Source organism: Musa acuminata, chromosome BXJ1-9 (assembly GCF_036884655.1).
Source record: "Musa acuminata AAA Group cultivar baxijiao chromosome BXJ1-9, Cavendish_Baxijiao_AAA, whole genome shotgun sequence".
NCBI lineage: Eukaryota > Viridiplantae > Streptophyta > Magnoliopsida > Zingiberales > Musaceae > Musa > Musa acuminata.
Genome location: NC_088335.1, coordinates 2,361,803 through 2,385,052, shown reverse-complemented (window position 1 = coordinate 2,385,052; position 23,250 = coordinate 2,361,803). Strand labels below are relative to the sequence as shown.

Sequence of the window (23,250 nt, the reverse complement as noted above, 5' to 3'; positions counted from 1 at the left end):
CTTCACCTTGAAGTTATATTGGTGACATATATATATATATATATATATATATATATATATATATATATATATATATATATATATATATATATATAATTTCTTGATTACCTTCATGAAAATTGTTTATACATATAATATTTATTTACAGGCAGGTAGATGTGGTATCGAAATCAAGATATTGGTGATATGAGGGGGTTGGTAGTTTCAAAGGCGGAGAGAGATGTCCGAACATACTTCACCTAAGTTTTCAATTTATTATTCTTCTTTTAGGGTCACAATGACCTCCAACTGCCAACTCCAAACAAACTTAACCAAGAAGATACTGATTAGAAGATTTCTGAAGTATATGCTTCTCCTTCTCTTTGAAGTCAGATCACAGTCAGCTGCATTGACCACGGGTTGGATTCAACTCAGAATCAAATCGGTCAAGAACCGAAATCAGATCAATGATTTTAAATTGAATCAGAATCAGGTTCCGTTCCTGTTCTTAAACTCTGGAATCGAAACCCAAATCAAAATTTCAAAACCGAAATCAAAATTGATGATTCTAAATCAGTTCCAAACCCCTACACATGACAAGTTTATCACTTCCTTGGTTTAATAACGATTCGAGCCACCATCATAAAATTCCGATTCCAAGTTCGATATAACTGAGGACAAGGATAAGCAAGACTACAGGGGACACCCATGCCCCGTGCAAAATGTTCAAACCCAGCCATGAAGTTGTGAAGACATTTCATCATATGGCAGGCATAAAGCAGACTCTAAAGCAATTTGAAAAAGTGATTGAAGAGGAAATGGTCCATACTTCTCTACAAGCCAATAATCGTACTATCCGAATCCATATAAAATGCCACAAGAGTCTAGTTAGCACAATTTGCCAACATTTATCTTCGTCCAAGTAGTGGAACTTAAATAAATGTACTTCTCATCGTTTCCGCTTATAGGTCTTCCATTGCTTCAAGATGTAATTTATCACTTCTGTAAGTGTTGCTTTCCGTTCTGCTTTTGAGTTCCAGAGTTCTGGGATGGGATATCTACCACTTGGATTGTACTCGTTCATCTCGAGTAGGGCTGTAGTTACAGCTTTGTAGACTGCATCACCCAATTCCTCCTTTAAAGCTCGTAATTTTTCATCATCCTCCTTTATAAATTCCTGCAACAGAATATCAATGTAAGATACGCTCAAAGAAAGTGAAAGCTAAAGATAGAGAACATTAATCTCTCGAGAGATAAAGAATAAAAGAATAAACAAGAACGGAAACTAAATGCACATGCAGCAGGATGACAAGAACGGAGAAATAAAAGAGATTAAGCCCCCTAAATTCCAATCTAGTTATGAACCCACCAAGTTTCCCAGGTTACCACAGCTGCAAGAAAGGTTAAAAAAACAAACAAGAAAACAAAGTGGGAAAAGTTAAAAAAATAAAAATATTATATATCAGTTCCTGTGGTATCCATGTCTTCAGCAGAAAATATTAAATTATGGTTTGGGCAGTCAAAGAAAAAATAATTAGTTATCCAAACCTGAGGCTTTCCATCTGTGTCAACAATTTTGAAGGGATGCCATTCAGGTTTCTTCAGTTCATGTTGCCAGTGAGAGCAATACTCTGCAGCTTTGATTTCTGCTTCATCTTTTGAGAACCTCTGCTTGCATGCAGGAAGAAACGGTCCATCATCAAGTTCACCCATCCTCTTGATGGCAATTAAAGATCGACTACCCAGCAAATCTCCCAGACCCTGTATATGTCAACAGATTTGTGATTATATCCCACAACCCAGATAATCCATGTAGATGAAGACAAAAAAAGGAGATATATACTACTATACAGAGGTCCAATTTGGAAAACAATATTCTGAAGCTAACATGGTTGTGGAAGTCATACTTGTATTAGCGCTTTACGAGCTTCTTGTAGCTCGTCATTGCTCATTCGTTCTTTAACAACCAAAGTCTGATTCAAAGCCTCCAAATCGTCCATTTCTTCAATTTTTTCTTTAAGCTGCTCGCTCATCTCATCAATTTTTTTCTTCACCGTTGCATCTTCGTCTCCTTCCATATGCTTCATAATCTGCAACTGCCCTTTCAACTGTTGTATTTCCAGTTCTAGCTTCTGCTTTTGATCCAGCTGTTTTTCCAGTTTAAGTATTTTCTTGAGAGCAGCCTCCTTTTCCCTCTGTTGAAATCAGTTCCAGACATGTAAAAACACTATTCCTACTGTGAAACAAGTATTGATAGAGAATTCCTGCTAAAGCAATCTAACTGAGAGCAAAACACCTTGTGATCTTCAAGAAGCTTCAACACATTTTCATCAGCTTTCTTCTGTTCCATAGTTGCCAACTGAAGTGAATTATTCTTCATGGCATTCTGCACCAAAATAACAATTCACTAAAAAGTACATATAAGAGTTGTCACAACAGTGATATCATGATGTTTCTCCCCGTCTCAGTTAAACGTGTGCTATTTTTTTATTCAGACAAATATCTGCCAAGCAAATTTTTTAGAAGTGGATGAACAAATGTTATAATTTGCTTTGCGTGGCATATGATGGCCTGACTCATTACTGCAACTTCCAGATCTGCATAGGTTAAAATTAATTAGAATCTAACGCCGTGTAAAGGAAAATTTTTGGATTGATCGTCAAAATAGCTAATGTTTTGCATGTGCTCAATCAAAATACCAAAGATCCCAAGACAGTCTTATTAGTGGTGGATTCATAATGCCTGAGTTATCCCATAATATATTGAAAAAATAAATTAAATAATACCAGGTTATGTAATGTAAACATATCATCGAGATACATGCTCTTAATAATCCCAATGAACACATCCTACATGTTTGATCCACCAATCAAGTCGCACACACAACTCTTCAGCAGCTAAGACATAACCAGCGTCTCTGCTTACAAGGATAAGTTTGCCGACATCGATCCTCCCCAAAAGCCTCGAACACCGGACTACTCTTTTTTCTGTAATTCATTTCTGACCAACAAATGGATGGAAACCGCCAATCTAACATGAAACCAACACAAGCGGTCCAGCTATCTATGTAAATCTCAATAATGCTACCTAGCTGTGGCAACTTACTGCAAAATACTCCATGTACTAGAATAGATTGGCATGTCAATCCAATATTACATTTCAAGTTCAACAAAGTCAAAGGAGCTTGCCAATCAAACAGTTTAAGAACATGAATACTATATATTATAAAAATATTAGATGTGAAAAATTCTTACCTTTTGTCTCTCATCGTCAAGCTTCCTTTTGTCAACATCATTTTGAGCAACCAGCTTATCAAGTTGATTGCGCCTCATTTCAAGCTCTTGTCGCTTGGAATCCAACTCCGACCTTAGCTTTTCGTTCTCAGTAAGTATCTTACGTGAATGATCACGAGCAAGGTGCTGCATTTTTCGAATTTCTGATGCAACAAGGTGTGTTATACAATAAATCATAGATCATGATCCAGTGACAAGAAAAAGGACATGAACAAGCTAAGTGACTGATCCAAATAAGCAGCTAATTATGTGCACACATGCTGATTTAAAAAAATTTGGGCAACATCATTCTCCAAGTGGTAAATTCTAGCTTCATATATCAATATACTCAGATAGCAGAAAAGAATAATCATTTAGTTGCCTCACTCACATAAGAAAGATACATCTGGGCCACATCATTCTCCGAGTGGTAAAGAACCTAGTTCAGCTGACTCATCTTTGACCAACGACATTAGATCACTATAAACCAAGCTACAAGTTCTTTTGGTATTTTACCATATCTTACAAATTGACAATAGAGGTACAATCATGAGATACACTACCAGTAAAAGAAATAACTAAGCTGTACTATAACATAGCATCAAGCCAAAGTTGTGTGCCACAGTGTTTATTTATCCTTTAATATTTTATGACGATGTGTCCATGCTATAAAGGATTGATATTTCTGTTTGTAGTTAAATCAACCATCCCGAACAGGATCAGAAAGCCTTTAGCCATGTAGAATACACTTGACAATTGAGAATTGGCATAATTATGGTGCCCGAAATTTGCAAAAGAGCAAAGGACCATACGAACCTTCATTATAAGCTTGGAGCAAGGAATCTCTCTCTTCCATCATTTTATCTAGCGATATTGTAGTTTCATTGTATTTACACTCTAACTCCTGTAAATGCTTGTTTTTCACTTCAATCTGGCTTGCTAAATTTGCCACAAGCCGATCTGTTTTGCGGGATTCTTCTGTTGCAAGATCAGCAACAGATTTCAGATCACCATTTTTTCGTAAATAATCACCAACAGGACCAGCAGAATTGTAATCATCTGCTCTTGCCACCCAACCATAAATATCAGAACCTCGTTGTTTTTTTTCTAACCAGTTCCTCTTTCCATAATGCTCCGCTTCAAAATTATTTTCAAAAGCCATTGCATCTTTAAAACCAGTCCAATCTTTGGTGAAATCCATGATAGCAATTCCTGTGTGTCCTCTATGGTTCCATAACGGATGAACTTTTAATGGGTGAAATCTGGAAAGCTGCTCCTTCAGTCTGTTTCCACTCTCACCTACATATTGTCCATTCTTAAATTCAGTTGGAACATTAACTACAACACCCATCCAGGGCCAAACAAACTGATCTTCTGATGTGCTTTTAGAAGGCTTAGGCTGGAAAACTACCAGCTGCTCTGATGAACATGTAGTGTCAGTGATGTCATTGTTCAAATATTTTGCCAAGGCACGATGTGTTGCCTTCACTTTTCCCTTCCTGTTGGATGCACCGATGCCAGTTGCATGCTGAAGCAAATCCTTGTAGTTGTAGTCCTGCTTCTTTTTCCCAGCACAAAAGGGACATCTGCATGTTTTGTCTGTGTTTCTCACTATAAACTGTCCTGCTTTAAGCCGAAGGTAAATTTTCTCCTCATACTCTGGAACGTCAGAGTCACTGATATCAGATTCTTCTGAACTCGGATCCATCTGCTGAAGGAACTGAAAAATGAAAAAAGGGCAATTCAAAAAGAGAGTGTCAAGAATAAATTATACACTTGAACAATGGTAAGCATTAATAAATAATATATTAAGGATAAAAGAAATGACATGTAATCCTGAAGAAAGATTCATTGGCCAGCGAGCAATAGCAAAATGATAAAGTGCAAAAATTTGAGTGGAGACAGAGAAACACAAGATCCAAAGTAGACACATAATCTAAAGAATATGAGACAACATAGACTTGAGAAGCAAAATACCTGATGTCAGGATAAACTAGTTTGATAGTGATGCAATATAAAGGCAACAACTCAAAGCTTACATCTCAATACCATCATCCAAATTCACAGAACTGTCAAATGAACCTTGATAACCACCAATTCACTCAAGAACAAAATGACCCATCACTACATAACTACACAGATAGTTCCACTTCCCTTCCCTTCTCAATCATCAGCATTCACCTACAGTAAAATCACCTATGAGCAGCTGCACAAGCCAATCCTTAGTTGCAAAATATGATGAATCTCCTTGCAAATCCAACCCATGATAAGAAGTCATTTACCATGACCTTGGGAGTAATCTACCACAAATTAGGGTAGCAAGTCTGGCTACAATACGGCATATGTAATTCTCATTGCAAAGTCTAGCAGTTTGCGGGGTATCAATGACTAGGAATCAGTTTAAGATGTTAAATTGTGAGAATGTTCAGATAAAACGTTAGAGAGACTATGAAAGCTCATAAAAAATAACAGACAGTAACATATATACTACCAGCAATGATACAACTAGATGACATAGGTCAATATCTAAAATATGCAACAATCTCCGAGACATTTCCACTGCTGTACCGGTTCCTGGACAGACCAGTTCGTACCAGGTATACACTTGGTATGTACCAAAGAGGAAGAGGAAGAGGAGGAGGAGGAGGAGGAGGAGGAGGAAGAGGAAGAAAGAAAAGAAGGCAGTGGAGGAAGAGGAGGAGAAACGGGAAGGAGGAAGAGAAAGGAAGAAAAGGAGGCAGTGGAAGAAAAGAAGGGAAAAAGGGAAAGAGGAAGAAAGAAGAGGAGGCAGTGCACCACATGATCATGTAATCATCAAGAACACAAAAGTCACACAAGTGTCAACATAGATCATCAGATTCACCCTCTAGGTGATGTGGGATCCTAGAGGCATTCTGGACTAGTATGTTGCTGCCACCTTCGATGATGTAAATCTCCACCAGATCATGGTTCACTATGACAAATAATAGTTACCATGTAACCCAACCACCAGGACTAGTCATTGTGCTAATATCATATTTGTCACAACTAAAGACCTAGAATGACATAGGTCAAGCCCGAAAAAAGAGCACTCAGAATTCATTCTTTGGATGTGAATAACCCAAATACCATCTAAAACCTTATTTCATAATCAACCTGGAACCATGTTGAGGTATCATATCTATTCACTAATAGACCACCTACTTTTGACACGAAACATCCCAGTGAACAAGGCTTCAACAAATATGGGATATTGAATCAATTTATACAACCTTATACCAACAATTGAAGAGGCCATTTTCATCAAACTCTTTACACTTTGGCCATAACAAGCAAGTAGCAACCTCTTACCAGTCTATGTTTTTTTCTTTGGCCCAAATGACAATTGGACAAATTTTGAGGCGTATCATTCATCAGAACTTCATTGGACAATCAGCATAACTTACAATTGACTTATAACTAATTCAATCTATTACACTAACTGAAAAAATTTGATGCCAAAAGTTTTACAGAAGATATGCATCTTAAAAAAATTAAACCGCATTGCTGCTCATTACTCACCAAACTAACAATATAAATAAAGATAACAGAAAATAGTAGAAAAACATAAAGTCATTTGGATCAAATATAAGTTTTAATGTTATATGAATAGATCTACGGTTGATTCTACAGTCATCCAAAATGAATAGATCTGGGTTGCTACTTCAGATGTACTAGCTTTTGATTCTTGCATATGCAAGTCCTTGGTCAACCTAAGTTAGTGAGAATTGTAAATCCCAATAAGAAGGGTTTAAAATAAATGAAAAGGACAGATTAAAAAGAACATATAGGTGTCCGTTGTGGTAGAAGGAAGATTTTTGACATTTTCTACTAGCATCAACCTACCTAGACCAGACTATTCCTTTGCAAAGGACAATAAACAAACGAGAGATCCAAAATATAATGTGGAATTATTGTTTTACCAAGATATCATCTATAACTGATCAAACAAGACTAATTCAATAACATCTCTACCGAATAGGATTCACTCTCTCAGCATAACAATGCATGGCGGAAAACAGAGGAAGAAATATATGATGGAAAACGGTCTTTAACAGTCATATAACATGGTGATATGTGTTAATTAAAAACGTCATATATAAAATTACAGCATCTGTTCAGCACCTTACACTTCATAAAAGCTTGATCAAGCAAACCAGATTTAACTTAGTTCTCACTATGGAAGCATAAACATCTAGAAAATATCATCGCATTACAAAAGAGGATACCTAAACAATAACTAAACAAGTCAAAACACATTCATGAGAACATGTTTCATTGTCTCAAATGCAATCCAACAAACATATTTGCTCAATGGCAGTATAAATTAGAATGGAGAAGCAAAAACACTCAAGAGAAGGTGCAATGGGCTCACTATAAACCCATCCGGACGTAACAATTGGATTCTAGAAGCCCAACACGTCTATCCAAACACACACAGACAGCAAAAGATCCACTACAGCAGCATATTCCAGTTGCATATTATCCGCAAAACCACTTATACGCCCGAAAAGTAGAACGATCGGAGGCAAGAAAAGTGAAATAGAGGATCAAAGAAAAGAAGGCACTACCACGAGCGATAAAAAAGCAAAACCACAACAAGACCAAGTTGTTGTATAACCATGGCCGAGAGCAAAAACCCTAAACCGCTAAACCCTACGGCAGGGATCTTTTCTCTTACTTAGAGAAGAGATGAACGACCGAAACGCGCAGCCCTAAGCATCAAACATCTCGGAAATTAGTTGAAATCAAGAAGAAGAGGTAGGTGATCACCGGCTCTAACCAAAGGACAGGATCGTGGGGGGAGGACGGAGAAAAGGGAGAACCGGAGAGAGATCCTTCGGGAAACTAAACTGAATCAAGCATTCAGGATATAAACATCGTTTTGGGGATTAAACGGAACGGGAAGAGAGACGCATGCCGTTCCGTTCCGTCCCGATCAGCATTCTCAAAATACGAAAATGTTGCCCCGGGGAAGGCAAAGAAGGGTAAGTGATGGTTGCTCTAAGGATAGCAGGCGCTCGGGGAATGAAGTACGTGCTTTGCACGTGAGGTATCCAAGATCGGTCGTTCGAGTGTCTAGAAAACCCAATAAAACGGGAAAGGTCCATTCTGGAATCATCTAACGCACACCACTTGAATGGCGACGAAATGAAAGGTGTTCAAGGGTCTTCCTTCGCGGGTGTCAGATTTATAATAAAAATTAAATAATAAAAACAATAATTCAACCAATTAGATGATTGGCTGATGTTTTTGACAAAAGATTTTCTTTTTCTTTTTGTGACGATACAACAGACTTTGATTCCATAAAATAAGTTCTGCAATTGCTAAAGGATTCAAATCAAATTGTTATTCCAAATCTGCATTCAAATCAAATCCCTTCTTCCAAAACCCATATAAGAAGAAAAGTCATCAACAAGAAGCCCCAAGTCCCACTCATTTTGGAGTCAAGCTAAATTGTGGGAGACAATACAGGTATCATTGAGCAAAACGGGAAAGTAGAACCAGCTTTATAACATTTCCCTGCCACTGTTGCCTCGTTCATAGTTTTACAAAAGATTCTGCCACACAAGTGTTGAAACATGAACAAATCCAGCGTCTTATGCAGATGACTTAACCGTAGCAGACTTGATAATGTCCACAAATTCTGGCTGTAGACAGAAAGGAAAAAGAAGTCAGAAACCAGATTGGGAAATCAAAGTGTAGCAGAGTTATAGAAGGGCTGATCATTTTTTACAGCCAGGTATGATCAACTAGCCATAAGAACATAATCGAGAAACAGCAAGCATGAACAATGGACAAGTTTTTGTAAGGTGGTGCAATTCCTTCCTGGTCAGAGGACACCATTCATTTCAATTGTTTCTCTAACAGCAGACTGCCTTCAGTACGATATGCTTGCTTCATTCATTCAAACAGGTTGTTTTCACAAACAAATGTGTCGTGTCAATTCCATCCAAGTGTGCATATTCAATTAAATTGGCAATGTCGACTATGCTGATAGACGCGAACAAATCCAACTGCCACTTGTATCAAGAAACACTCTTCAGCTGCAGCATAGTATAGCTTAACCGGTGATCAGGAGTCAAACTCTCAAAGGCCCAGAGATTTTTTTTTATAAATTCCTATTTTATAAAAAGGATAAAAGAAGAGTGACGTCAGACAAACCTTCAAGGAAGCTCCACCAACAAGAAACCCATCAACATCAGGTTGTGCTGCCAGTTCTTTGCAATTGGCTCCATTTACAGAACCTGCAATTATCATGATGGACAATTAACAGCTAAAATCCAGCAATAATCTTTATAAAGAAACAATATTTCACAGATATACACCATAGAAAATTCACTTCTCTGACAATCTTGACATATTGCATTAAATTCAACACGTTTGAAAATGTAATAGTTGGCTTCAACAAAAAGCTGAAGTCCACCAGTTAATGCAAAAATTGGTTTACGTTTGAGAAATATGACTTTTCTAGACAATTTGAAAGATGTACCTCCATATATAATCCTAGTTGATGCAGCAACTTCAGGACTCACATTATCATGAAGCAATTTCCTTAGAGCTGTGTGTACCTGGTATATTTTCCACATGATGGTGAGAAAAAATGTGCTAAAAATGATTTAATGAAGCTATACATAATGTGATATGTGTGTGATTATGTTAGTGGTACATATTTTGGTGCAAAAGTTTGATACCATAGCAAGGTCCATAACATCTTGTTTCAGAGTTAAAATAAAAAGAACCGGAATCAGTATGAGGATACAATAGTAGCAACCTTTACAATGGACACACAAAGTGTTTATATCTTGAATCACAATAGGTATATGCGCTAGGGAAACATTAAACTAAAACAGTGTCCATGTCCATTTAAAATAGAGTAGAGAATTCCTACTAGAAAACAGAAAAAAGAAAATGTGCAATTTAAATTACGTAGTATATTTCACAAATGAATAAAGCAAATTTGATTCCTATATGCACTTGAAACCTTCATAACTCCTCAGCAGCAGGAATACAACATCTTACTAGCAGATATCAAACATTAATAACCGTTGCATTTAACATAACAAAAAATGGTAAGAAATGATAGGATACAGTTAGTTAATTATCACTAGCATCAACTGATAACACAACCTAAACAACTGAAGCAAATTTGGTTATCTCTAGTTTATCTTGAATCGAGTAACCACAAGAATTTTGATAATGAATACTGATGATAAATTATCATGCCAAGTAGGATAAAGAGTTACTATATCTATCACTCACTTGGATAACATATTATTGTCCAAAAATTTAAGGTTGATGAAACAAGATACAGAGTCATCAGGTATCACATAACACACCTCCTGAGCCTGAGTGGGGGTTGCAACTTTGCCAGTTCCAATGGCCCAAACTGGCTCATAGGCTAACACAACATTGCTCCAATCGGATATCCAGCCTGCAAGAAACAACTCCTTTAATAGTAACCATTTGTGACTTTTGACATAAAAGTTCAAATTCAGATTATGATCCTTGAAAAAGTGAAATGAAGAACTGAAAGTTAAGAAACAGATCTATTCGTATAGGAAAAAAGAAAAGAAAATGGAGAAATAACATGGAAATGATGCAGTGGAAGATAAACCATCACAAGTTACCTAGTCTACCAGTTCAACAATAGCTAGATATACAGTTTTCCCAATGATGCAAAATGATAACACAAAAAGTAAATATCTGCTAATAATAAACAGTTCATAAAGTTATAAAAAATTAACACTCGCATTGCCTGCAATTGCTTTTGTTTGTGCAGCAACAATATCCATAGTTGATCCTGATTCTCGCTGCTCTAGTGTCTCACCAACACAGGCAATCACCTTTAATCCTTGAGAGAGTGCATATGCAACTTTGTCTCCCACAAACTGCCATTGATGAAGCAAATACATATCATGCTGAATAACTGTGTTACAAAACCTAACTGAGACCAAAAGAGTTCTAATTTATTGTTGAGGTACAATATTGACACTCACATGCCACCTATTAGGAAAGATTCTAGTCTATGCATTGAGCTGCAGACCTTGATGAAGACAATAATCCTTTGAGTTGGGAAGATAGATACTCCAGTTAGTACCACATAAAAAGAGGAAGGATATTTATGTTATCATCAGGGCTAGATTGGTTCACTCCAAGTTAGTGGGATTAATAATCCATCAAACCAGGTGGTGCAATGATTATTCATATCTTGTACCGGTTGATTAGTTTCAGGCACATACAGTCATAACATAACTCTAGGTTAAGCTACATTTTCCTCCATAAGTATACCAATTTTTGGCTCTCTGGCATAGCATTCTGCAGATATTCAGCTTATACAACATTAAAGATCATCCCATTAACTTTTATCGAAGTGGGTTCATTTTTTCTTGCACTTATATGTGCACATCACTGGGTTGCTTTTAATTAAGAGGAACTCCGACAATATCAAATTAGCTTAAAAAAAATTGAAGTACCTATTGCGATATTCCCAAAATTTAAACTGGGATATGCAGTGAGGAGGTCCACACAAGAATTATACAACGATTAAAATAACTGTCAACTAATATAAATGCAAATGATACAAGTGACATAAGGAAAACTTGCCTCATTTGTTTCACCCAACAATAGCCTCCTTTCAGAGTGACCCAAAATGACCCAAGGAATGCCCAGATTTACAAGCATCTCAGCACTGCATGAGAATCAATATGATAAACTTCTCAACTCTTGCATGTTCGAGTTTGTTTAAGAAGATTGAATTTAGTCAGGAACATTTATCAAGTATACATCACCATACATCACAAGAGCACAATATTAGATTTAAATTGCATTAGTTGAACCAATCAAAGAAAATGGAACAGATAGTTCTAGGGAATTTACCCTTATTTCCCTAAAATGACTATGGTGATTTTGGTGACACAGCATCTAGATTAAGATGCTTGACAAGAATTCAATAAAGTACAAGAGATGCCAATATGGCGACTAAGGCCAGCTCCTAGACTACATCCATCAAGAATGACATTTTCTTTGTTAAATATATTTTAACAATTCAGGTTTCATACATAAGCTGATACAAATGAGCAACTGTTGGTGAGAGCACAAGTTCTCTTGGCATATGATTAAATATGTTGAGATATAAGAAGATTACATCCAGTAGTTAACAATGACTCAGGACAAATGTGGTCTTTAAATTATCAAGACCCAACTTGCTGCAGTTTTGGCAACACTGAAATTTCAGCCACTGAAGAAATCACCACAGATTACAGAATCTAACGATGGAAAAATATATCTGCAATTTTGGTAGACTGAATACTTCTGTTTCCTGATGTTTCTGTATGATGACTTCTTGAGTTAATATATCTACTTCTTTTCTTTAAAAAAAAGGAAAAATAGTCTTTAAGTGAGCTTCTGATTCTAGCAGGTAATGAAAGTATGAAACAGCCTTCTCGCACATGAGAAGTTAATGTTTTCAGCTCAGTGATATTAATAAATCACATGTGAAAGTTTACAAAGGTTGAGCAATGTCTCGCTGATAATTAATATATCAAATTCATTTTGCAAGAAGGGTCAGAGAGGCATAATGAATACAAAGGTTGAGCATCCGATGAGTAGAATTGAGAGCATTGACCTTCAAGCATGAAATTTCCATATTTTAAAAATTTACATATCCTCAACAACCACTTAGAGGAATGTCTTACCTAACTTCACCTGTGAAAGCACCTCCTTTCCTTGCCCAACAATTCTGTGCAGCAACTTGAAAATCAGATCGCAGCAAGCTTTTCACCAAACTAAGGAAAACAAAAGGAGGGCTCACAACAACATCTGCAAAAACCATTTACAATAGTCATATGTTGACCAAAAGACAAATCATTGTGATGTCATCGAATGTCATAACACGTACATATTATTATGGTCATTTCCGATGATCCTATAATAAACAAGACTCTGAACAAGTGGCTCCAGCTAACTGTCAAGTGCATTCGTAGAGGTAAAGATCATAATTTCATTGTTCTCTGAGCCAACTTTGACTATTGCTCAAAGTTTACAAGTTTGTGCAGTCTAACATCCAGATACTCCTTTTAGCCCATATCAGGTGATTAGCCGGCTTAAGATGACATCTTTCTCTTCCATATGTGTATTTCTAACAGATCAGATATATTTGTGAAGCTTAACTAGTCTGGCCTTGCATGACGGTAAGAAGAGATCTTAACCTCCTCACTAGTCGGACTTGTTTACCATATAATTTTTCTTTGCGTGTACAAAGTTAATGCAATGTTTAAGGATATAGCAAAAAGTAAAATTCAACGATCTATGTCATCTTTCCTAGTGCAAGTCCATAACAGGCAAGTAGGACTCACAAAACGACACAGAAAAAAAGGGCATGCTCTAAAGCCATTTATAACTTAAGTGAAGTTACATAGATTCACATATTTAAGATGATGGCATCCTATCCTCCGAAGAACCACTATGAGAAAGAGTGCTGTTGGAGAACACAAGTGCATACACACACAATAAATGATCACAGGGAACTAAAAGTGCATTAAATTGGTACAAGAACAAATTTTCGTGCTTAACTGACATTGCGAAAATTACATGCCGAATCAAACACTCAAATCCATCTAACAAAAAAAAGGAAACATCATCAGAGCTATTTAGGTTTAAGCCATACCCACAACCTCCTCAGGCGGGACTTCAGCTTCGTTCAGGACGGTGACGATCTTCTTGACTTGTTCAACTGTCCCATTCTGCATAAATTCCCAACCAAAACCACATTTAGAGAAGGGAAACATAAAAGATCGAAGCAAAACAGGAGCAACCATTTCCAAATTATGAAAAAGATCACCAAAACCCCCTTTGTCCTCGCGTTTCGGAAACCGTAGAACAACCACAGACCAGGTGATTCAGAGATGTCGAAGAAACAATCCGAAAAAAGAGAAGCGACGCTAAGCTCCATCAACCGTGAACAGCGAAGAAATCAAATCCAAATGAAGTCATCGATCGAGAGCTCTTCAGAAACGGGAGCCTACGCATTTCCAGTTGCCGCCGACGAAAAACTTCCTGGCCATTGTTCTCCAAGAATCGGACGAGGAAACCAAGTAATCGGGGCGGTCCGATCACAGATTTCCCGTTCCGTGCAAGTCTCGAGACTCGAGAGAAAGGCGGAACGAGGCAGTATGAATGGGCCAAATGACTCTTACAATTAACCGGGCCGGAAAAGATGGCCATGGCCCGGCTCAGCTTTGAACCAACTCGATCATTGTGATCGGGTCAGGCTCGGCCCGCACGCTCGATCGATTTATATATTGGTAGTCATCGAATCCATTTATAGGGACAGTTATCGACTCCTAAACTTGGGAATCGAAATGGAATCAAGAATATTCTTCAGTCCACCACATGCAATAGTGCAGGAAGGGTCGACGAAGAAAGCTACAACTCAATTCGACGTAGTTGAATGATGGATGGGCGATGGAAGAGAGAGAAAAGATGAGTTGCTCCATTTGCACAGATCTGACAGGTTCGAGGATGCGTGCAGCCCAATCCACGTCCGGATTTATTGGATCTCATGTCTCGTGCACATGGGAGAGGAGTGATGCCGTGGCCTTTGGACCAGTAACCCAGTCAAAATTTTCAGCTACGTGTGTATGGCTTTAATATATCTTGAAGAACAATTATAGTTATGATTAAACATGTATTTAGTTGATAATTAGAATACGTAAAATTACCTAACACTTTGCAGACTCGATGTTGAAGACGAATGTCCTTTTACGTCAGGGTCGATCTGGTGATGCCCACAAGCAGACAAAGCGGTCCCACAGAGAAGTCGCACTGCCAAACAGGGTGGATGGCAGGGGCAGTGGAGGAAGATGAGACACGAACCCCGAAGCCAAGGAAGGGAGAGAGAGAGGAAGAGAAGGGTAATTGGATCGGCGAGGAAGAGGAGAGCGACGTAACCAGTCGCTGACACCAAAGACGAAGCGCCAGAGAGAGGAAGAGACGAGGTGGTGGAGGAAGAGGTCCAGTCTCCATCGATTCGTCTCCTTGTGCCGCGAAGCGCGCACTAAAACGCAAATCTTTCCACCGCGCCCCTCTCTCTCTGTCTCTCTTCTCAGGGCCCATGACTGTATCTGCAGTACAGGTCCCGCCATTGCCATTGCCAGGCATGGCCATTTCCACCCACAGTGTGCCACCACCCCCCTTGGCAACCGCGCCTTCTGTTTTCTCTTTTCCCCTGCCTTCTCATCTCTCTCCAATGATGCCACTTGCTCTCACAGTGAAAGTTCCCGTTCGTATCGGGGCACACAGTGCCGGACCCCAACTGTTACTGCTTTCTACAGTTTCTACAATTACTACGACGACGACGACGACGACGAAGAGGAGTTAAGGTGTCTCTTTATTCACTGTTACTACGATTACTGCTACGGCGACGACGACCATGAGTAAAGTTAGTATCTCTTATCCCCCCGTGTAGATAGATTTGAGTGAGTCCAATATCTTTGGCAGATCTGTAGCTCAGTAGCTCGTATCGGGAGGGGTTTTACATGCTTGAGGTAAGCGAGGAGGCGGGTAGCTTTTGCCATTAACTGGCAGCAGAGCTGCCGGTCCAGTCTTGTCTCGGAACGTAATGGATCCATGAGGGAAGGCTGGTCGCTCATGAGTTGGCAACGCAAGAAACAAAAAAGGGAAGGCTTCCCGTCGTACGACGCGATGGTTCTTGGCATGACAAAAAATGCAAGCGCAGCACAGAAGATCGCGCCACTCTCCGCCGGGGGGGCGGGGCGGGGCGGGCAGATTACCTCTGTAAGATTGTCAGATGTCCGGTTCCATTGATCTCTCTCTTCCATCATGCATTTATTACGTTCTTGTTCTTACACCTTCCCGTCTTTTGCAAGGATGAAGGCACTGTTCCCATCCGCTGGATACGTCTCATGTCCCAAAGCATGGATTCATCGTTTATGCTGCTCCGCACTAGCCTACCCTCTGCCACTGTTCCACCTCTAAGCCACCTCTCTCTCTCTCTGTCTCTCTCTCTCTCTGGGGACAGGAAACCTTTATCTTTTCTTTTCTTTTTATCCTTCTTCTTAACAGTAAAGTAAAAGACATCTTCCGTGGGATCAATGGATGGGTTTCCGCCGTGTGCAAATATGATCATGGCATCACGTTCCTTGCTCAAACATTGACACGGCGCCCACCGCACTCCACTGTCCCTGTTGTGAGTAGTCTTTTACCCCGACGACCTTCCTCCCCTCACCCTTTCTCTTCCCATCTCTCTCTTTCTTTACCACCTTTCGTCTTGTTGCCGTTCGCGTGCGTTTCCTTTACGTTGCTGTCCCGTCGCCCTGTCTCGACTTCCTCTTCCCTTATATTTGAAGCCCGCTTTGTTCGCCCTTGGCCAAATATTCCCTTTCCATTTCGCTGCTGCTGCATGGTTATGCGATGCCATGCTATGCTCTGCCCTTTGGATCGAAGCTGCTAGCCATCAGCATCATTGGAAGACCGTCGTAAGTCATCACTGGCGTCGAGTCTTCGAAGATACCGAGCTTCTATGAAGTGTTTTGTTGGTAATGTCGAATCTGGCTGGATTTGTGATCTCTCGTTATTCATTGATTTGGTCAAACGATCATTAGGTTTTTGTACCTTCGCTTCTCTACTCTAATCATATGGCGTATAATTGTTAATGGATTATTTAACGACTAAAATCACATAGATTCTGCAAGTACTATGCGTTGGGATTCTTCCGAACCAGCGGGCAATCTTTTGTGCTTCGAGATCTTTCAATGAAATGGTTTGTGGCATTAAGTTTCACTAGATTTCTATTTGGTGGCACTGCAGCGTCAGGGTGCTCGATATCTTGACTCTATCGAGACACCCCGAGATTCGTATGACTTGTCGATGTATCTGATGTCGTCTTCTTCCATGGATTGCCATTGTTCATGGTTTTATGTTTGGCAGAAAGCTATGAGGCGCCAGAGGAGATGGGAGTCGGCCACTGCAAATGAAGGATAGGCAGCGGTGGAGATCTGAAGAGGATGCTATATTGCGTGCGTACGTGAAGCAGTATGGTCCCAGGGAGTGGCACCTCGTGTCCCAGCGCATGAATGTTACCCTCGACCGGGACGCCAAATCCTGCTTGGAGAGGTGGAAGAATTATCTCAAGCCCGGCATCAAGAAGGGATCGCTCACCGAGGAGGAGCAGCGCCTGGTGATAAGGCTGCAGGCCAAGCACGGCAACAAGTGGAAGAAGATCGCGGCCGAGATCCCCGGACGCACAGCCAAGCGGCTGGGCAAGTGGTGGGAGGTGTTCAGGGAGAAGCAGCAGCGGGAGCAAAGAGAGAGCAACAAGTCCGGGGCCGCCACCGCCGAGCCGGGCAAGTACGACCGCATTCTCGAGAGCTTCGCCGAGAAGCTGGTTAAGGAGCAGCGGGCCGTCCCACTGCTCATGGCCACGCCATTCCTTCCACCGTGGCTGTCGAACAATGCCGGCTCCCGCAGGCCGCCGTCGCCATCGGTCACACTTACACTCTCACCTTCCACCGTCCCTCCTGCTCCTAAGCCCTGGCCGCAGCCTGAGCGAGGAGGAAACGGTGGTTTGGGGCTGACAACGTCTCAGCGCAGCGTGGTGCCGGGGTTCGCCAGTTCGGTCGACGGCAACATGATGTCGGAGCTGGTCGACTGTTGCAGAGAGTTAGAGGAAGGGCATCGAGCGTGGATGGAGCACAAGAAGGAAGCGGCATGGAGGCTGAAGAGGTTGGAGCTGCAGCTGGAGTCGGAGAAGGCTTGCAAGAGGAGGGAGAAGATGGAGGAGATCGAGGCCAAAGTGCGAGCACTCAGGGAGGAGCAGCAGGTGGTGCTGGAGAGGGTCGAAGCAGAGTACAAGGAGCAGATCGCGGGGTTGAGGAAGGATGCGGAAGCGAAGGAACAGAAACTAGCGGATCAGTGGGCTGCGAAGCATATGCGGCTGAGCAAGTTCCTTGAGCAGGTGGGCTGTCGCCAGTGGCCACCGGCCGACATGAATGGGCGGTGAGGATGAACCTCCCTACCTACCGTGGAACCTGAAGCTTAAGCCAATAACTCATCTGTTCGTCTTTATTGCCTTCATCCTCTCTTCCGAAGAAGAAATCCCAGTTTATCTATTTGTACTGCCTCGATCTAACTGTTCCCAGTAATTGAATATGCTGCAATCGTCTACGATGATTCGTTCATCATCTCCAAATCTAAAATTCCCAGGCATTTTTTTTTCTCTTCCATCTCCTCAAGATGCTACGCATTACTGAAAGGCAAAATGCTTAGGAACTGAGATATATACAGTTCTTAGAAACCCTAAACGTAGTAACATCTTTGACTCACACCACAGCTTCTCCGGATCCTTTATTTCGCCTACAAAACCCACCGATCCCAGTGTTATCCATCACGACGTCGGGTGATACTTCCGTCTCCTACATTTCGTCGAACACTTTAAACGCAGATCCCGAATCTTGGTATTTGCTACCCCCGGACATCAAAGCTTTATGCGTGTAAATAAAGATCGGTAAAGACACCCGCGCGCTTCATCTCATCACTCAGCTCGAACCGACCACTCCCGGAGTCGTTCCTGAATCACCTGCTAATCGTGACGGTGTAAGTGAACTCATTAGCGATCAAGCTCCTTAGTCCGATCGAACAATCGCCCCGCCACATCAAAGCTGCTTCTTTTTACAGCACCCATCGATCAAAGTGGTGCGCGTGACCGCATTGGGCGGCCTCGAACTCGTCCACCACGCTCGAAACTTGATCGAGCAATCTCGCGTGGCAGAGGCCGCGGAGGCGGAGAAGCTTGGCCTAGGTGGTGGATGCGGGAGTGGGGCGCATCGGAACGTTTGGTCGAGGTCCGAGGGCGGTGGGCGCGGGGATTAATTTTTCGAATATATATATATATATATATATATATATATATATATATATAACAATAATTTTCTTGAATAAGGTTCTAAAAACTATATGAATAATTTATTTATAATATTTTTATATAAAAATTGTTATTATTTTTCTCTGATATTTTTCCATTTGAATTGCTCATTGCTTATAAGCATAACAACGAATGATTCTCTTCTTTTCAATATGATAAATTGTATCACTTGTTATTCTTTCTTTTTTTTATTTTGATAAATTATATTATTTATTTTTTTTATTTTAATAGTATAAGTGATAATTTGGTAAAGTCTTTATGAGATAAGCTAGTCGACATCTTTCATGTAATTAATATTTATTTGATAATTATTCAATTATATTAAAATAGTGACATTATTCTATTATGCATTGACACTGTTTTCAGCTAAGTCATATCATATGCAAACATTATTTTCTTTCATTATTGACATTTTTCAAAAGAAAGAAAAGGGGGGGGGGGGGGGGGGGGCCTACCTTGATATCTATCTATCTATCTATTTCATTGTCTGTATTCTCCATCACACAAAGTTCTAAATTGAAATATTTGACTGTCTGCTATCAACATGATGAAACATGCTTGCCACAAACATGAGCAGGGCTTATTCAAGATCAACAGCTGATTTGTTCTTGGTCTGAGATACCACTCAATCAGTTGAATGGCAAAAGAGAAGTGCTTGCCATGATACATCTATTAATTTCCAGCAACCATAAATAATTAGACTTCCTTGTGCAACTGATGAAGCTGCTCTCTTGGCTGGAACGACATGCAGCAAAGTTATCTGCTAAATGAGATTATTTTAGCTATTTTTAGGTACATTATACAACCTCACTAACCCAGTCACTACTTGCACGCATAAGGTGGCAGCACCAAAGCTGAGGCTTCTGCATCAAGTGTGGTGGGGTAATGATGAAGAAGGCACTGCGAAGGAGGCCAAGGATGGGTCCATTTGCCATCGAACAAAGATGCGATGAGAAGATCAAGCTTAAAGAAGAGGAAGAGCGAGACTTGTGGGGGCCCTTTCCTTCCTCTCTTTGCGAAAAAGAAAAAGGCCACCACCACCTGTCATCATCCATCCAACCCACCACCTCCGGTGGTCATGATCAGCTTCTTCTTCCCTTGGTGAAAGCACCGGGGAAGGAGTCGAACATGAAAGCATGCAGTTGATGGATCTGTCTGTCTGCCTTTGAGAGAGACACATACGGTTCCGGTTTCCCTCAGAAGCACAATGGATGAAACAAGAATTTTTTGTACAGTTAAGATCGAGAAAAAGGGTTGTGTTAGAAAGAATTAGATGATCTCAACATGTTCAGATTAATTCCATTGTCGACGGAACAAAGAAGGGAGGAGCAAAAACTATGTTGCCATCAAAGAATCGAAAGACATGGAATAAAGAAGGAACAGATCTCAGCGTGCCATTGCAGGTGGATTGGGGAAGGTGATGCTTCGCTGGGTGGGTAGGGCGAGCATGGCGGTGTGGTCCAAGAAATCCTTGAGGGCCACGACCGCCTCGAGAATTCTTCTTAGGTCATCGGCGCACGAGAAGCCGGTAGCTCCCAGCCGCCGCAGGGCGTACACGTAGAACGTCAGGCACCCTTTCCGGAACTTGAACCTCGACATCTCGCAGCCGGAGAGCCCCCGAATGAGCTTCTTGTTGACGTCCCCCAGCGGGATCATGCGCGGCCACAGCTGGTCCACCGCCAGCTTCATGCTCTCCGACTCGAACACGAAGATCACCACCTTGGACTTGTTGGTGCCCAGGCCGAGGGTGAGCGTGTGCCATGCATGATGGGCCAGGATGGTGAAGTTGGTGGGCAGGTACGTGGTGGTGGAAAGGAAGGGAAGGCTCTGGCGTTGGCTGAGGCAGGAAGGCGGGATGTCCAGAAGCCGCAGCAGCTCGAGCGGCGCCGCCTGCCGGACGGTGAAGGACTTGACCACGAATTGGGCGCCGAAGCGGATGCCCTTGACGTCGGCGCTCGGCTTGAAGTGAGCGTCCGACGCAGGCTTTTGCTGATCATTCTTCTGGTCATCGTGCTTGTGTTTCTTCTTCTTCTTCTTCTTCTCCTCTGCCATGTTCGCTGCCGACTAAAAAGCTATAATGCGGGGGATGGCGACGGGGCTCGACCTGTCTTTCTTGCCTTGTTTGGTCGCTGGAAACCGGAAAGGAGCCGCCCACTTTACCCTTTATACGAGGCCGGTCCGCTGCTGCGAGGGAGTGAATCCAAATCTTTCTCGCTCTTCTTTTCTTTTCCGTGTTCACTTTGCTTCATATCTCATCAGACATACATATCCACGTATAGTTAATATAGTTAGAAGTGGCATCTTTTCCTCTATTCTTCTAATTCTGTTGGTATATGAATGGTTTTAGATCAGCTTCGTCACCATTTAATTTGAATCAAAATTGAATCGATAAAAAAGATCGGAATTGATTTGCTTATTTCAAATTGAACCAAAATACGGTTTGATTATTTCGATTCTAGTTTGAATCGATTATTCATGATTTTCTAAATTTTTTTATTTAAATTATTTTTAATTTAAAAAAAAAATAAGAATCGAAATCATGATGAGATCCATTCCAAATCGACTGAAAATAATGAAAAAATTAAGATTAAAATGGAACAATTAGCACTTATAAATTATAGTTTAATAATTCAGATTTGAATGTCGAAACTTTTTTCTTTTTCGATCGAAAAGTGATAAAGAGTATTTTGAGATTTATAAGTCTAAAAAGAATAAAAACATACGAGTACAGATATATTTTTTATGAATCTTTATATCAATAACGATCTAAATGTTAGACCGAGAGAAAGCATGACATGGAACAACCACCGTTTTCTACGTGGGCGATAGGTATTGTTAGCTTAAAACATTACGTAGAACTCACATCAACAACTGACATTACGTAGAACTCAAGGAAATGGCCTCTCGATTCGTCGAACTACTCAAGCACTTTTCTATCGCATAAGATACAATAGATGTCATCTATGGTCTTTAGCTATTACTAAGCATTCGATGCCAATCGTAAAAAAATAAGGTTTGGGTCAATGATAGGATGTTAAATCATCAACAAGTGTATCACATATTTATAATCCTTCCATTAGTCGTACGTCCAAAGTAAACTATAATTATTATTAATTTTATCTTAAATATATATTTTTATTAATAATTTAGGTTTAGTGAAATTAACATCAAACTAAATCTGATAGTTATTATTGGTATCAAAATAAATATCTTTTTTTATATATTATTATATTATGGTAGCTTTGAATGGTCCATAACATCATACAACACCAAACAAAGTAAAAAAAAAATTCAGCACACCACACCACCCTCGAAATTAACCTAACTCAACATGAGCCGATTTGGATTGATAAAAAATCATCAAAATTCAAATTCAACATGATTGAAATCATTCGAATCAAATTGAGACTGTTTAAGACCGATCGAAATCATCTCAAATCATATTGAATTGACTTAATTCAATCAAAAAAACATAAAAAAATATTAAAATTGAGTTGGAATCACTCTCGATTAACTTGAACTCACTAGACCTAACCTGATTCACGTTCAACTACACTGAACTATGAGATCATGTTAGTTTGTTCACAAGCACTAGGTCGATCCATGTCGAACTCCACCTAATTTGAGTTGGGTCCGACGAACCTTAATTGATTGATTTGACTCGAGCTAGATACAACTATGTCGATCTAGACTATACCCAACAGTCATCCGTAATCGAATTTGAATTATTTTTTGATTAATATGTAATGTGAACACATAAATAATATTATATTAGATTTCAAGACAAAAAAAAATTAGATATTGTTTTTGAAAAAAATAATATTAGCTTTAACAAAAGGCTAATTTAAATATATGAAGATATGAATCTCATGAAAATCATCAAATAGTGTTTAAAAAATTTAATGATATGATCCAAACAAATAAATTAACACTAAATTAATCTGTAGAGGCATGATCTCATGAATATCATCAAACGGATGTACTAATTTACATGTCAAGTTACAAAGTTAAGTATAATTAATCGAATCTAAAGCATGA

At 40.0% G+C, this 23,250-nt stretch overlaps 4 protein-coding genes across 16 annotated transcripts; 1 reads left to right on the top strand and 3 right to left on the bottom strand.

Moving 5' to 3' along the window:
* Nucleotides 1–765: 765 nt before the first annotated feature.
* LOC135581475 (factor of DNA methylation 5-like) lies at nt 766–8,329 on the bottom strand. Of its 4 annotated transcripts, none has more exons than XM_065081871.1 (7): nt 7,951–8,329; nt 4,068–4,971; nt 3,234–3,415; nt 2,276–2,365; nt 1,887–2,174; nt 1,528–1,740; nt 766–1,156 (listed from the first exon to the last, which is right to left on the bottom strand). In XM_065081871.1, the coding sequence occupies exons 2-7, from the start codon at nt 4,957–4,959 to the stop codon at nt 929–931; spliced, it is 1,893 nt and encodes a 630-aa protein (XP_064937943.1). In that variant the 5' UTR covers nt 4,960–4,971; nt 7,951–8,329; the 3' UTR covers nt 766–928. The 4 variants fall into 4 exon arrangements, with proteins under 4 accessions (XP_064937943.1, XP_064937942.1, XP_064937946.1 ...); XM_065081870.1 differs by having other exon boundaries at nt 8,043–8,329; XM_065081874.1 differs by having other exon boundaries at nt 8,053–8,329.
* Nucleotides 8,330–8,604: 275 nt separating this feature from the next.
* LOC103996843 (triosephosphate isomerase, cytosolic) lies at nt 8,605–14,547 on the bottom strand. Of its 5 annotated transcripts, none has more exons than XM_065081875.1 (9): nt 14,113–14,546; nt 13,939–14,014; nt 12,968–13,091; nt 11,877–11,961; nt 11,029–11,161; nt 10,610–10,704; nt 9,763–9,841; nt 9,435–9,517; nt 8,605–8,920 (listed from the first exon to the last, which is right to left on the bottom strand). In XM_065081875.1, the coding sequence occupies exons 1-9, from the start codon at nt 14,221–14,223 to the stop codon at nt 8,870–8,872; spliced, it is 837 nt and encodes a 278-aa protein (XP_064937947.1). In that variant the 5' UTR covers nt 14,224–14,546; the 3' UTR covers nt 8,605–8,869. The 5 variants fall into 5 exon arrangements, with proteins under 5 accessions (XP_064937947.1, XP_009416140.2, XP_009416141.2 ...); XM_009417865.3 differs by having other exon boundaries at nt 14,134–14,546; XM_009417866.3 differs by having other exon boundaries at nt 14,297–14,543.
* A 573-nt stretch (nt 14,548–15,120) lies between these two features.
* On the top strand, nt 15,121–18,469 carry LOC103996842 (transcription factor AS1-like). Of its 6 annotated transcripts, XM_065081866.1 has the most exons (4): nt 15,121–16,067; nt 16,160–16,828; nt 16,975–17,052; nt 17,220–18,469. In XM_065081866.1, exon 4 carries the CDS (start codon nt 17,263–17,265, stop codon nt 18,289–18,291), a length of 1,029 nt encoding a protein of 342 aa, XP_064937938.1. In that variant the 5' UTR covers nt 15,121–16,067; nt 16,160–16,828; nt 16,975–17,052; nt 17,220–17,262; the 3' UTR covers nt 18,292–18,469. The 6 variants fall into 6 exon arrangements, with proteins under 6 accessions (XP_064937938.1, XP_064937937.1, XP_064937939.1 ...); XM_065081865.1 differs by having other exon boundaries at nt 15,121–15,652; nt 15,771–16,067; nt 16,160–18,469; XM_065081867.1 differs by lacking the exon at nt 16,975–17,052 and having other exon boundaries at nt 16,160–16,768.
* Nucleotides 18,470–20,486: 2,017 nt separating this feature from the next.
* Nucleotides 20,487–21,406, bottom strand: LOC135592421 (uncharacterized). Its single transcript, XM_065081869.1, has one exon. The coding sequence runs from the start codon at nt 21,262–21,264 to the stop codon at nt 20,599–20,601; it is 666 nt and encodes a 221-aa protein (XP_064937941.1). The 5' UTR covers nt 21,265–21,406; the 3' UTR covers nt 20,487–20,598.
* Between the last annotated feature and the right edge of the window lie 1,844 nt (nt 21,407–23,250).

Bases quoted from the DNA above. Each gene is read 5' to 3' on its own strand.
- LOC135592421 (XM_065081869.1), bottom strand. From the start codon at position 21,264: ATGGCAGAGGAGAAGAAGAAGAAGAAGAAGAAACACAAGCACGATGAC.
- LOC103996842 (XM_065081865.1), top strand. From the start codon at position 17,263: ATGAAGGATAGGCAGCGGTGGAGATCTGAAGAGGATGCTATATTGCGT.
- LOC103996843 (XM_065081875.1), bottom strand. From the start codon at position 14,223: ATGGAGCTTAGCGTCGCTTCTCTTTTTTCGGATTGTTTCTTCGACATC. The intron at 11,962-12,967 runs GTAAGACATTCC...ATTCTCATGCAG, and splicing joins GCTTTCACAGGTGAAGTTAG to TGCTGAGATGCTTGTAAATC. The intron at 9,842-10,609 runs GTGTGTTATGTG...AAAATATACCAG, and splicing joins CCCCCACTCAGGCTCAGGAG to GTACACACAGCTCTAAGGAA.
- LOC135581475 (XM_065081871.1), bottom strand. From the start codon at position 4,959: ATGGATCCGAGTTCAGAAGAATCTGATATCAGTGACTCTGACGTTCCA. The intron at 3,416-4,067 runs GTTCGTATGGTC...TTGTTGCATCAG, and splicing joins GCTCCAAGCTTATAATGAAG to AAATTCGAAAAATGCAGCAC. The intron at 1,157-1,527 runs GTTTGGATAACT...ATTCTGTTGCAG, and splicing joins ACACAGATGGAAAGCCTCAG to GAATTTATAAAGGAGGATGA.